At 30.1% G+C, this 15,610-nt stretch overlaps 1 protein-coding gene across 1 annotated transcript; it reads left to right on the top strand.

The window, feature by feature from the left end:
- Window positions 1–14,313: 14,313 nt before the first annotated feature.
- Window positions 14,314–15,284, top strand: LOC105771122 (ethylene-response factor C3). Its single transcript, XM_012592527.2, has one exon. The coding sequence runs from the start codon at window positions 14,411–14,413 to the stop codon at window positions 15,095–15,097; it is 687 nt and encodes a 228-aa protein (XP_012447981.1). The 5' UTR covers window positions 14,314–14,410; the 3' UTR covers window positions 15,098–15,284.
- Window positions 15,285–15,610: the final 326 nt, after the last annotated feature.

The raw sequence follows: 15,610 nt of genomic DNA, 5'->3' as shown, positions 1-15,610 counted from the left end.
TATAACTGATTTTTTTAAAAAAAATTACGCTAATTTTATTTATGTAAAATAGAGTTATTAATTGAATAGATATCTAAGTATCTTAATTATTACTTAATTAGTATTAGAGTTATATATAAAATAAAATCGAACTTTAACTTTATAAATAGCATTTAGTAGTTAGGTATATTTAATCAAGTAAAATTTAAGAAAAAATAATGGTAAAAGAATGAAGATTGTTAGCAATAATAAACTAGAATTAAATAAAAAATGGATCGTTAAAGTAATGGTTCTTCGAGAGGCAAATATTGAATCATATTCGAACAACAATAACACGAAGAGAGATAAAATATTATTTTAATTGTTGATGAGGTAATATAATATTATGATATTATTTTTAAAATTTTTTGGTAAGTGATTTATACCATGCGTAGCAAAGGATCTTAAATTTGTTTTTTATACATTATTTATTTGGTGTAGATGAAAAACGTTTTGTGGATTTATTTTGAAAATAAATTTAAATTTCAACAATTATTTTTAATCCCTATTATTAAATGTGATCATTAATTTAGTGTAAATATCTTTTGTATTTATTTTTATATAATTCCAAATCTGTCTATGATTTTAATAGTTTCATGTATTAAATTTATTTGTATTTTAATTATTTTTAAAATATTTTATTATTCTCTCAATTATATTTTCAAAATTAATTGATGATTAATATAAAATAAATTAATCTTCATTTAACTTAAAATTATAAAAATACATTAACTAATAATTAAAAATATATAAAATTACGTAGGACGCTAATTATTAATAAAAATATGAAACAATCAAATTTGAACACTTGGTAATAAAATTTTATAATTTCTTTATATATATAACCCTTCTCACGTGTAGTGAAATATAAAGAGCAACAACAAGAAAATAGATATTGAACTCAACTTAACACATAACCTAATCCTGGCCTATTACTTGTAGAAAACTAATTTAATCAGATTAACATCATTTTCTTTTTTAGCTTTTTTATGCCTTTCTTTTCTTTTTCTTTTTTGAGTATTTTACAACTTTCAGCATCCAACTTAACACCCATTTTCTTGAATAGTTTTCCACTAAACAAGGATAAACACAATTATTTCAATTATAATTTTATTTATTTATTTAAGTTATAAGTATATGACGGTAGAAATAATTTATTACATTAAATAAATATCTCAACAAATTAACTCTTATGGATAAACAACTCAATAAATTAATTTAACTCAAACCTAATTGGCTAATACATGTCCCACAAAGGTGAATCTCTCACAATGGACGAATCTCTAAAAAAAGTTGGCGAACATCATATCATGGTATAGTGATAAAATTTAGACTGGATATATATGGAATGCATATAGAAATTCAGGCTCATTAATTACCTAGTTGTTCTAAGGAGTCATATTTTAGGATATTACATTACCATCACTGTAAGAAAACTAAGTAAGACCTCATTGTCAGCAGGTTCTAGACATGCGGATACCTTGGCCTATTGGTATATAAGCTCATGATAGCAACTAAAGAAGAGAGATCTTATTCTTCATTCTTTCCTTTCCAAAACCCAATCATCAAAATACGTACCCTACCAAACTTCAGTAGCTCTTCATGTTAACCCAAGGTGAACCACCACCCAAACAACTCTTTTCTTCTCCATGTTAATCTTACTAGTTAATAAGTTTTTATTAGGTAAGACTGAAATTTGAGATGTCAAAATTCCTAACATCTCAACCAACCTTACCATTAAGCCAAATTGTCATTTGCATTCTTTTTTTAAATTTCATTAAGATCTCAATCTTACCATTTAATCAAATCATCATTTGCATTTTTTTAAAAAAATTCATTGATTACTATATACTTCCGTCAGGGGCGAAGAAAATAAGATTATAACAAGGGTGGATTCAAGGGAAAGATCACTAGTTCAAATGGTTAAATAGTAATTTTAATCCTTCTTGAACAACTTTAACCACTTGATCATATGGGTTGGTAGCCCATTCTAAACATTTTTAATATAAAATTTATGTCTTGTCCCCTAAGAACTTTTAATTTTATTTGGCTTTCTAGTATAAAATTCTTGACTTCACCTTTTATAAAAATATATAAAATTAACACGGCCAAGGATAGTCTCTCACTCAAATTAATTTAAATCTCTCAACTTAACTCCTTATCTATTTTGCAATATTAAGATTGCCATCTAAGCTATTTATTATTATGAAATTATTTATGGGCATAAAAGCTTTATAATAGAATTTGTTGTATTTTAAAAAACATTTAATCTTTTGCAATTGAGTTGATGTTTAGTTAACTTGTGACACCAACTCAAACAAGAACTATATAAGTATTATTATAAATACAACATTTAGATTGAATATCAATTCTAAGGCATTAAATATACATATTTTTCAACAAATTTTTATCATAAATATAACATTGAATGAATTTTGAGTTTAGTTTAGTTTCTCGTTCTTTTATTGAAATTAAAAAATGATTACAGGGCCTAAACAAAACACCAAAAATAAAGGAGAGCATAATTGAAAATCAAAATACCAAAAACTCACACATACCATGTTGTGGATGGAAAAGTTCGTGGACTGCAATGGGGAGAGTGTCCTTTACTCAATAGCATGTAGCATCGGGATCTTGGCTAGATTAGATGACAAGTGAAGTTAGTAATGAAGAAGAAAGAAGGGTTAATGTTACCTATGTGTGGGACGTGACCTAAGGGCTTAGAAAGGACAACAAGAAGGCCCTAGGAATTGCTTTGTGGACTCCTCAAACTCTTCTAACTCCTCAAGGGAAAGAAACTCCCAAGTGAGTTGAAGAAGAAAAAAAAGAGGTAGAGACTTAAGGATCGATGTTTAGGTGCTAAGGGGGCAGTGAGAGGACTCTGCAAACTCCTCGAACCCCTTCAACTCCTTAGTGGGAGGATCAACGAATCTTACAGTATTTGAAGGAGCTAGGTGCTGAAACTACATGAGAGATGAGTAAGGCATGCTTCGCGGGCTCCTCTAACTTCTTAATGGAAGGATTGATTAATCTTGTAGTATTTGAGGGAGAGAAACCTTGAAGGTGTGAAAGAGATGAGTAGGGCATCCTACACAGACACCTAGTAGATGATGGGTCTAGGGTTAGGTGTTGAAAGGCCTTGGGGCAAGGCCTTATCTTAGGGTTATTAAGCAACTTACGATTGTCAATGACTCCTTAAACTCCTCTTAGGGTGCGAGGAACTTGTGGCTATGGTTTTGAGGTTACCTAGGCATGTAATTTTGAAGCAATAAGAGGCTTGATTTATGGATTCTGTGTGGTTATAAGGGCTTACGGGCTCTTCAGTCCCCTTCTTTGAAATTTGATGAGGAAACTATGGTTAGTGTGTGCTGGAAGTTTTACCTTCGGGGCACACTCCAACACTCAAGGCATATATTTGACCAAATTAAAAAATATTATAGAAAGAGAGTATAAAGGGAAACCTTGTGATTAGGTGACTTATAGGATGATTACAAATGGAAACTTGAGTGTTAGGTGCCATGCTCCCATTGGAGGTTTAGAAGGCATGGCATCGGTGCAAAAGATGCTCTTTAAGTCTTAAATTAAAGGATCTTTACCCCTAACGTGGGCCTTCTTCACCACAATGGACTTCTCCTGTTGATCTTTCGACCATCTTTTGGGTTATTAGTATTTTATTCCTCAATATTGACTCCCTTTTTAGTTTAGAAATGTGTAAATATTCCCGAATATTGTGGCATTTCTCTTCATTTCCTAAGGTAAGGTAGCTTGTTTTTCCTTTAAGGGTAATGTAGGAGACTAGCTTGTTTCTTTCACTAAGGGAAACAACTAATTGGAGTTTTGCTTGTCACGAGGTTCCTTATTATGTTAATTTGTCTATCTTTGGACTCCCTTGAATTAATGCACGTTGCTTTCTAAAAAAGGTGATCATTGTCATGTAACGGACTTATTGAATTCATCATTGTCCTTAATGTCCTTTTTGTGTGATTATTTCGTCTGTTGTCTTAACGTTTTTTTTGGCACGAAACTACAAAATGGATACTTTAGACATAGGTTCTCCTCAAAGGAAAACATAGCGTGATGATTTTCTTATCATTCATGAATTACTTCTTATATGTCTTCCTACGTTTCCTAGTATGAGGTCATGATGCCTTTGTAGCTTCCTCGAAATGCCAATAGAGGTTCCTTTATAACGACCTGATAAATAGGGGTGTCGTAAAGTATATTTTCAGGACTCTATTTCCGTAAATCGAACTCGTAAATATTTTTAATAAATATTTGCTAAGTTATTTGTGTAGCTAATTAGGTTTCGGTTAAGCGAATTTACTTGAATTAAAAGTAATTAGGTATAAGGACTAAATCACATTTGAGTTAAAAGTTGAATTATAGATTAAAAATTAATTAAAAGGCCAATGTAGTAATTATACCTATATATATAGGTATAGTGGACGGCATATGTTATAAAAATATGTTATAATATTAAAAATCTTAACTATTAAGTTAAATGTATATATGTATTATATAATAATAATAATTAGTATAATAAAACAAAATTTGTATTAAAAGAAAGAATAAAGAAATAGAAATAGAAAGACATGCAAAATTAAGAAAGAAAAAAGGAGAGACGCACGGCCTAAGGGCTTCAAACTTTCAAATTTCAATTGGTTAGTCAATTTATTCTATTTTCTTGTAATTTTTATATTTTTCGAATCCCGGTGTTAAGTACTACTCGAACCATGTTGAAATTTTAACAATTATTAAGATTTTAAATGTTGTTAATGTTGAATATTTTAGTATTAGGGATTCAATTATAGATTCTTAAGCTAGAAATGAAAAAGGATTAAATTGTAGAATAAATTGTAAATTTTGAGTAATAAGGACTAAATTGTGAAAAATTTGAAATTTAGGTGTTTAAGTGAAAATAGGGAGTTAAATTTATTTTAAAGTGAAATTTGTATGAAAATATAGAATTAAATGTAAAGAATAAAAATTAGTCTCGGTTTAGGGACTAAATTGGAATTTAGGAAAATATTGAGTAAAAACTCAAAAATTCATATGAAATTGAATTGTGTTGTATTGATGAATTTTAATTGTTTTAATTTCGTAGCAAACATCGTACCAGGATTCTCGACTAAAAAAGGGAAGGATAAAATCGACGTCGAATAGCTCGAAACTCACAGTTTGTATTTCTATAATCCAAACCTAGTTGTTAATTATTGTAATTCGATTTAATGCATATGGTAAGTGTTTGAGGTGAGTATTTGACATTTTGATAGTTGATTGAAATGGATTGAATTGGTATATAAATTATGAATGTATTAATTATTGAATTGAAAAGAATATATGTGCTAATGTGAAAGTTGGATATTTATTATTATATATTGAATTGAATTTATACGTATATGTGATTATATGAAAATTTTATATTGGATATTGGTTGTTTTTGAAATGTGAAATTAAACCCTATTAACTGTATCGGGCTGAGTCAGATATAGATGGCATGCCATAGGATAGGAAGAGTTCAGGGATTTCTTCAACTTCGAGTCGCTGGGGCACTGGGTGCCAATTTGCTTCAGTTTAACCGATGAGACACTGGGTGTTAATATATATAGCGCTGGGTGCAGTTATTACTTCGGATTTATCCGATGAGGCATTGGGTGTCAAACTGGTGTGTTGGTTGAATCCGTGTATCCGTTCGAGTCCGAGTCCGAGTCGTGTTAATAGGGGTAATTAAATAAAACGGTTCTATAATTGATATTGGATGATATTGTATGTGAATTAAAAATGGGATAGAGATTTGAAACATGAAAATGAGATATGTTGTGACTAAATGAGATACATGAGTTATGTACTGATGAATTGAGTATTGAATGGCTAATGCCAATGTATAAACAATTGTGGTTTGATATGTGAATAGCTATTTATATAGAAATTGTGTAAATTAGGACATTGTTAATCAAATAAAAGATGTTAGCATGTGCAATTTGAGTGTAGTATGAAATGATGTTGAAACGATGTGCTAATATGTATGAATTCAAAAGGTTGACATATGATAGTTGTGATCTTAGTCATTAATATGTGTTTATATTTCAATTGTGCATTTTGTATTCCCTTGTCTTTAAATGTTTGGATTATAGAAATATCACTGAGTTTTACTCAGCGTACGGTTTTGTTTTCCATCCGCAGGTTAGGTACTTCTCTTTTGATCGCCGATTCAGCATCCAACAACAATCCTGAACTCAAATGTGGTGATATTTATATTTTGTCGGCATGTACCTAGGATGTCTAGATGATAGTTATTTTGTGGATGGATTGTAAATGAGGTTATAAGTGTAATGTTGGTTTGGTATATATATAAACATGTGTTTGTGTTTGAATCCATAGTATGGTACGACCCTGTGAACCCTACAGTAAATTTTTTTCTAAATTTTCCTAAAATTTTCAAATGCTTCCGATTTAGTCCCAAATCGTTTCTAAAGTGATTTTAAGCCCTCAAAGGCTTTAATAAGGGATTCTATGCATGTTAATGATAAATTATATTATGATTTTTTTTTGAAATGTTTGAAAATGAATGATTTAGATTATGGTTACTCAGTAATACTCCTAAAACCCTATTCTGACGACGGATATGGGTTAGAGGTGTCACATCTTTAGTTACAACATTTCTTTCCATTTTTTCCATCATCTCCTCTACCTTTATTTTATCTTTGTGGATCTTGGTACGTGACTATGTGAAAGTGTGCATTCCTCATTGCTAAGTTCACATGTGTTTCTTTTGAAGGGATTCTTTAAACTCCATGAATTCTTAAGACTCCTTTCGATCTTTTGTGCCTCTGAGGAGGATGACACATTTTTTTATTTTGGTGTATTAATTGGAGGTTAGTATGGCAAATGAACCTCCAAGAATCACGATATGCGAGACGTCATCATGTAAAGTGAGGTTTATAACAACATGATTTTCAATGATGCCAAAAAAGGCAGTTTCAGAACTCCATTTTCGTAAATCAAGTCCGTAAATATTCATATTTAATATTTACAAAGTTAGTATAAAAGTATATTAAAGTTTGGTCCAGTAATTTTTTGAATTAATTTTTAATTTAGGTGTAGGGACTAAATTCTAAAAGTCTAATCGCAATAGATTTTTAATTAGCTAAAGGTTTAAAATGGTAAATAAACCATTTTGTTACATCAAATAGCGTATGATGATGTTAAATTTCGCTAATTTTAATTAATTGTGATTAATTTTTAATTAATTAATTTTTAATTAATTTAATTAAGTTAATTAAGTAATTAAAGATTTAATTAACGTATATAAGATAAATTTTAATGGGATTTTCCCCTCTTCTTCATTTCACCTAACCGATCATGCTTTGAAAACCTAGGAAAAATCATTTTTGAAGCTCAAGCTATTTAGTCCCTAATTGGTAAGCATTTTTAGCCATTTTCTTTTAATTTTTATGTTTTTGAGGTCATGAGAACTTGATTTAGCTGGCCTATGTACCAATTTGCAAAACTGGTAAAGTTTTTGAAAGTTTTCATTATTGTTTTCTTGAAGATTTTGGTGTTAAATTGATAGATTTTAAGCTTTGATTATGAAAAATGACATTGTAAAGTTTAATTGTTAGTTTTGTATATAGGGACTAAAGTGAATAAATTGTAAAATTATTGTAAAATTTAGATATAAATAGAAATTAAAGGGTTCCTAAGGGATGTAATTGAATTCAGTTTTTAAATCAAGGGTCAAAATTGAAAGATATAGTTATTTCAATTTTAGGGACTAAATTGAATAAAATATAAAAATTAGGGTTATTGAAAATAATATTGTATAGCTTCATTAATGTCACGAATATTGTATAAATGTTTGGTATTGATGAATTGAATGGAATAATTGTATAAATCAAGAATTGGATCAAATCGGAGATAATTGAAGAAAAGCTAAAATTATCGATTAGTCCTTGAATATTCAACTTGTTTTCTATTTTGATTAGGAAGTTCATATGGTATTTAATTATATAGGTTTTATGTATTTGGTTTATAATTATATAGGTGTTTGGATGTGAATTGGTTTAAAAATGCTAGAATTGGACTGAATTGTAAAGAAATGTTTATACATACAAAAGTTGCCCATATGAACTTAGTAAAGGTTAGGATATGATTAACATGCCAATAGGGTTCTGTGTGGGGTTGTACAGGATTGATTACAGATATTATCGAGTTCCAACATTTGTTGCGGACTCACATGTACATGTGACACAGGTTTAGCTCAGACGAGTAACCTGATGTCGTTTTAAAGGTTTAGCCCGGACAGGTATCTTGACATGTTTATATTCAACTTGGAAAAGAAACTAGTGTGGTGTAAATACCTATATTTCTAAGCCCATTTACTAGGGTTCATCGGGTGAAACAATTATATGAAACGAGAAATTGATATGGAATGATATGAACTTCATGTACAAATGGATAAAAGTTGAATTGAGTATGAATAATGCATCAAAGTAATGACTTTGATATGTATGTGACTGAATCATTCCTTGATTGATTGTTGGATTCCATCTGCCTTGTCTTTATTGTAAAAAAAAAAATCATCCTCAAGAAAAATGTTGGTGGAGACCAAATGTGAAATGTGACACATGTGGTAGACAAGCACATGGAAAGAATTTGTAGAATCAATAGAAGGAGGAGGAAACTAGCATAGTGGCTGAGCAATACCAAGAGGAGAAATTTTCTGTTGCAACATGTTTTACAAGTAGAAGCACTTTCAGGAGTTGGCTGGTGGATGGTGGTTGTACAAACCATGTGACAAATGATCAAGATCTTTTCAAGAAACTTGATAAAACAACTATGTCCAAAGTCAGAATTGGAAATGGTCAGTATATTCCAATAAAAGGAAAATGAACAATAGCCATAGAAAGTCAAACAGGTTTAAAGCTCATTTCTAATGTTTTATTTGTGCCTAAAATTGATAAAATTTGTTAAGTGTTGGACAACTAATTAAGAAGGGGCTCAAAGTCTCTTTTAAAAACAAATATTGCTTAATTAGATATACTGAAGGCAAAGAGGTGTTCAACATAAAAATAAAAGGCAAAATTTTTACTGTGAATATAGTGGAAGATGAGCGAGTTGTCGTTTCACAACAAGAAAGCGATACAATGCTTTGACACAAACAACTTAAGCATTTCCATCATAATTTTTTGCTCTATGTGCAAAAAAAAAAAAAAACCAAATTGTTCTTGGGCTTCCTGACTTAGAAGAAGAGTTTCTTCTATGTATATTATGCTAATATAGGAAGCAAACAAGACTCTCTTTCCCAAAAGAATCAACTTGTAAAGCAACATAAAGATTACAGTTGGTCCATACAGATGTTAGTGGACCTAAAAAGACATCGTCCTTGAAAGGGAGTAAGTACTACATTGCCTTTATTGATGATTTTACAAGATTTTGTTGGATTTATTTCATTGCTTACAAATATAAAATTGTTGATGTGTTCTGTAGACATAAGGCTTTGGTTGAAAACCAAAATGAATGCAAGATACAATAGAACAGAGTACACATTTGAAGAATTTAACAAATTCTATGAAGATGTAGGCATTGGTCATCACCTCACTGCACCGTACACTCCACAAAAAATAGGGTCGTGGAGAGAAAAAAAAACCATATTGGAGATGACAAGATGCATTTTACATGAGAAAGGGTTGCTAAAGAATTTCAAGGCTGAAGCAGCAAATACAACAATATATCTACTAAATAGATTGCCAACAAAAGCATTAAAGAAGCAAACACCATTTAAAGTCTAATTTGGTTATAAATCTTTGCTAATGAGTTTAAAGACTTTTGGTTGTTTGTGTTTTTTTTTTATGTACCTCATATGAAAAGAGACATGTTGGATAAAAATTCAGAACCAGAGGTCTTTATTAGATATAGCAACACTTCAAAAACTTATAGCATCTACTTGCCACATACTAATAAAATTGTTGTCAACATACATGTCAAGTTTTTGGGAAAAGAGAAGTGGGTTAGAATGAGTTGTGTCAGCAGTATTTTGATGAAGTCATTGATGATCTCTTAGTTAGAGACATAAGGACACTTTCTGATATTTATCAGAGGTGATATGTAGTTATTTTTGAACCAGTCAGTTTTGTTGAAGATGTTGAACATGAAAAATGGAGGGTTACGATGCAGAAGGAGTTGAATATGATTGAGAAAAATGGTACTTAAGAGCTAGTGGATAGATCTTCCCACAATAAACCTATTGGGGTTAAATGGGTTTACAAAACCAAATTCAACTCTGACAGTTCTGTAAACAAGTGTAAGGTGAAGATGGTCATGAAAGGATATACATAAATGTTTGGCATAGATTTTTCAAATACATTCACACTAGTAGCGTTTTCGGATATTACAAGAATGTTGCTAGCTCTTTTAGCTCAAAAAGGATGGAGGATTTATTAACTAGACATCAAGTCAGCTTTTTTGAATGGCAACTTGAAGGAAGAGATTTTTGTCGAGAAATCTGACAGTTTTGTTGCGAAAGGGAAAGAAGATAAATTATATCTCCTTAAAAAGGCCTTGTATGGTTTAAAACAAGTTCCCAAAGCCTAGTATAACAAGATTGACATTTGCTAACCTTGGCCTTTCAGAAGAGTTTGAGTGAATTTACACTGTATGTTAAAAAGGATGAAAGAGATTTATTAATTGTGTCCTTATATGTTGATAATTTGCTTGTGTTAGGGAGCAATGTAGAGTTGGTGAATAAGTTCAAAGCTGAAGTAAAGCAAGCTTTCAAGATGATCGATCTTGGTGAGATGACTTACTTCCTTGGGATGGAAGTCACCAAAAGTAACATGATATTTTCTTATACCAATAAAAAAATGCCAAAGAAATATTGAAAAAATTCAGAATGGAAGAATGCAAGCCTACATCCACTCTTATGAACTAGAAAGAGAAAATCTGTAAAGATGATGGTGTTTCAAAGGTAGATAAAAGACTTTATAGAAGTATGATCGGATGCTTGATGTATTTAATTGCAACAAAGCCAGATATAACAGATGTCGTAAGTCTACTTTCAAGATACATGCATTGTGTTAGTGAAATTCATTTACAGGCAACAAAATGCGTGATAAGATATGTTAAAAGGCACTATTGACATTAGCATTAAGTTTAGTCAAGTTCAGGATTTCTGTTTTCATGGTTTCTCTGGTAATGATTGGGCTGGATGTGTTGATGATATGAGAAGTACTTTAGGTTACTATTTTAGTTTCAATTACGGTGTTTTCTCATGGTGTTCAATGAAGCAAGACATAGTAGCTCAATCTACTGCTAGGCAGAGTATGTTGCTACTGCCACAACCGTAAATTAAGCTTTATGGCTTAGGAAGTTGCTAACAAATTTATATATGAAGCAAGAACTGAGTACTAAGGTACGTGGTCATAAACAATCAAGTTGCTATATCCATTGCAAATGATCTGTTTTTTCATGGAAAAACAAAGCACTTCAAAATAAAATTGTACTTTCTGAGGGAGGTTCAGAAGGAAGGAGAACTATAACTTGTCTACTGCAATACCAAAATTCAAATTGTAGATATTTTAACTAAAGCTCTTTCTAGAACAAGATTTGAGTTTCTATGAAAAAGACTAGGTGTTGCATCTTCTGAGTTAAGGAGGAATGTTGAAAGTTATGCCTAAGAATCTGCTAGGAATCAGTCGAAGATATGCGGTTGTAACAAGATTTATTTTCAAAATTTAAATTTGATTTCAAATTTTTTTTTAAAATTTTGTTAGTATTTATAAATATAGCTTTGATCTTTCAATAAGATGTGTATTCACTAAAAAAATACATAAATTTTTCTTGACTACTGAGTGTTTTTTTTACCAACACTTCCCATATATTGTGATAATTTTGTTCATATTTTATGATAATTTTGTCTTCATCGCAGAACGTATGCATGTTTTTTTGTGGGGTTAAAAAAAAGTTGCAGTCTGAGAAATTATATATAGAGAGAGAGGTGCACATGCAGAAAAACAACTTGGATTATAATAACATAGTGAATGCATAAACTACTGACGAAGTTTCTAATTTAGAAAAAATCTATGAGAACTCATCCTAAAGTGGAGTATTCTGTATCCAAAAGTTAGCTTGCAAACCCTATTTAGGTTTTTTTTTATGGAAAAGCTAGATAACCTATTTATTTCTAGCTATTTAACAATGGTGAGTCCAATTGCTATAATCTAGATTCTATTGCAGATCGATAGCCTCCACCCAAACTGCCCAAAAAAATATCTAAGAGCTTACGTTGGTAATTATTTATCACCTCTAAGGTTCATCCAAAATAGACAGCTTAATTCAAGATTGGTCTGCATCAGCCAAATATCTCTACTATTGAATCTTTTAATGAGTTTGGTTATTACATCTTTATATATAATTTTATCATTCTTCAATTAGTATTTATATCAATTTTTTTATAAATATATTTGTTATATAATTTTGATTTTACTCACCTAGTGAGCAAGGAGTTCATGTTGCACAATTTGAACTCAAAATAAATTTTAAACATATTAACTTCAAACAAATCAACCTTATTATCACAATCAAAACCACATTTTTATTTTACATCAATTTTATATAAATATATTTTTCATCCATAATTGACATAATCTAATCCCTTTGTTTATATATGAATTAATATTTGATGCATTAAATGGGGTTAAAATGAACATGTGTCTATTTTTTTATACATCAATTAAAAAGCTTCACCGCCAATATATTATAAGAATATCTTTATCATTTTATATAAAATCTATAAAAATAGAAGAAGTTTAAAAGTTATATTGTGATATTTGAACATAAGACATTATCATTTTCAAGACTTTTAATTTTATTATTTCAACCAAAACCTTATTTGTTCTTAGCATTGATATTTTATAAATATATTTTGTATATTATTTTTTCGCCCTAGACCTATCAATTCTTACTCAAGCCTGAAAGTTGACCCAATCAACTTGTACCCAAACCTGATCCAACTTGATTTGACCATAAAATGTCAACAACCCGAACTTGTCCAATTCGAATTCAAATATGCCCAAATCTAAAATTGTCCCAACCTAGAATGATTTAAATAAATAACTTAAAGTGACACAAACTTAAATTAAGCATAATTTTTAAAATAATAATACATATAACCTAAATTTGAAATTTATTTTAATTTATAGCTTCTAAATTATAATCATCATGGTTTATTGTCATAGAATTTGCAATAACTCAAAAAAATATTTGAATTTAATTTTATTCGAGTTCAAAGTCTTTAAAATTTTGGACCTTATTTCATTTTATCTTGATTTGGGTTTATTTGAAAATCCTAAAATATTTTTGATTAAAATTTCTTACAGTTTTACATGGGTTTTAAATCTCAAGATTTTTATTGAAGTTTGCTTAATAATTAAGTGTAAATTAGGTAATTTTTAACAATAAAATTATCAAAATTTTAGATTAAAACTACTATTAACAATAAAGTTATCAAAATTATTGAAAAACGTAAATAAAAGTTGTGTTATTAATGTAAAATAGAGTTATTACTTGAATAAAACTCCAAACATTTTAATTATTACTTAATTAATATTAGAGTTATATACCACTTAAAATTTATGTTTAACTTTATAAATAGGACTGAGTGATTAGTCATATTCAATCAATTAACATTTAAAAATTATCAATAAAAATAGAGTTGGTTAGCATTAATAAATTAGAATTATATAAAAGGAATAAAACATTAAATTAATGGTTCTTTGAAGAGACAATATTAAATTAAATTTGAACAATAATGACATCGAGAGTGACCGAAAATTATTTTAATTGATGTTGAGGTAAGCTATTTATAATGTGTGGAGTAAGCACTCTCAAAACAGTCCTTTTTTTTATCTATCTTAATTGATGATGAGATAAGTTGTTTATACTCTGTGAAGTAAGCACTCAAGAGAAAATGTTTTGTGAGTTTATTTGAAAAAATTTAAAATTTAACAATTAATTTTTAGTCACTATTATTAAATATGTTTATTAATTTTTATAAATATCTTTTGTATTTATTATTATAAATATGGTATGTTTTAATACTTAATTTTATTATTTTTAAAATTAATATTATAACTTACTTTCTTATATAATTTTAAATTTATATATTATTTAAAATTAATAGCATGCAATGACTTATAAACTAGTTATATTGAAAAGTATGTGAAGCACTGATTAGGAAAATAGGAATTCTAATTAACTACTCACATTGTTATAATATTAACGTGCTTCATGGGAGATTCTCGGTTGTGCTTTCTGTCAAGAAAAACCAATACAGATACAAAGCCGAGCAACATAATTCATAAAGTCGGTGAGAATAAAAAAGTTGAGCCAAACTATGGATCCTTCCTTCCTTCAAGCTCTAAATTCGGACATGTTGCTTCAATCTCCACGAAGTTTGCTTGAATGTTTCTCGTCAAATAATAAGCTTTTTCTCGACCCAGATTTCCTTTCATTCGACGACATTCTACACCCCAAAAGCTTGTCTCCTCCTCCACAGAGCACCTCTCTTTCTTATAATGATTGGTCAACCGAATCATCAGACTCTGCTTCCTGTGGATTGTATCATTCCAGGTCCAAGAAACGAGAAGAAAAAGAAGAACCAAACAAGGAAAAATCATATAGAGGTGTTAGGAAGCGACCGTGGGGGAAATTCGCGGCGGAGATAAGGGATTCAACTAGGCGTGGCGTGCGGGTTTGGCTTGGAACGTTCGACAGTGCAGAGGCAGCTGCTTTAGCTTATGATCAAGCAGCTTTATCGACACAGGGTCACAAAGCAGTGCTCAATTTTCCCACTGAAACAGTCCGAGAATCTCTTCGAAACATGAATTACCACTGCCAGGAAGGTACCTCACCAGCCATTGAACTAAAGCAGAGGAATTATTTACAAAGGAAATCGTTGGCCAAGCAAAACAAAAAGCAGCAGTCCTTGCAGGCAAAGAATAATGTGGTGGTGTTGGAAGATTTGGGATCTGATTACTTAGAGCAACTTTTGACCACGTCTCAAACTGCTAGCTCTTGGTAAAAAAATAAAATAAAGTACAACAGCCATCATAAAATTTGTTTCTTCCTTTTCTTTTTCTTTTTTTTTCACCATTATCAAATAAACGTCTCAAACTGCTAGCTCTTGGTAAAAAAATAATTGCCATGGTAGATGTAATCTCATGCGGGCTTTCTCCGGCAGGTGCGCTCTGTTTTATTTCAGTTCAAATATTGCTGCCTGAATAAATTGTTTAAAGCTTAGCCGCAATCCAGGGAATGTTAAGTTGAATGCATTCAATATTCCGCTGCATTTTATTAGGCAACTTCGATTTGGAATGTAAATTGAAAGGGGCAAAACGTCACACTCGATATACTGCATTTTACTGTTCTTTTGTTTTTGGTATATTAAAGTTACAGATCATTTGTGAAAGGAGGACAAGAAATTCAATACCTAACTGGTTTACATGATTATCATAAAAATATGACACCCAACATATCTAAAATTCAAACCATTACATTAATAATCTTTTTCACTTATCCAAATTGGATGCTGGTA

This window comes from Gossypium raimondii, chromosome 7, assembly GCF_025698545.1.
Source record: "Gossypium raimondii isolate GPD5lz chromosome 7, ASM2569854v1, whole genome shotgun sequence".
NCBI lineage: Eukaryota > Viridiplantae > Streptophyta > Magnoliopsida > Malvales > Malvaceae > Gossypium > Gossypium raimondii.
This window is presented reverse-complemented; position numbering and strand designations above follow the sequence as displayed.

What these genes read in the sequence shown, in the direction of transcription:
- LOC105771122 (XM_012592527.2), top strand. Translation starts at nt 14,411, where the DNA reads ATGGATCCTTCCTTCCTTCAAGCTCTAAATTCGGACATGTTGCTTCAA.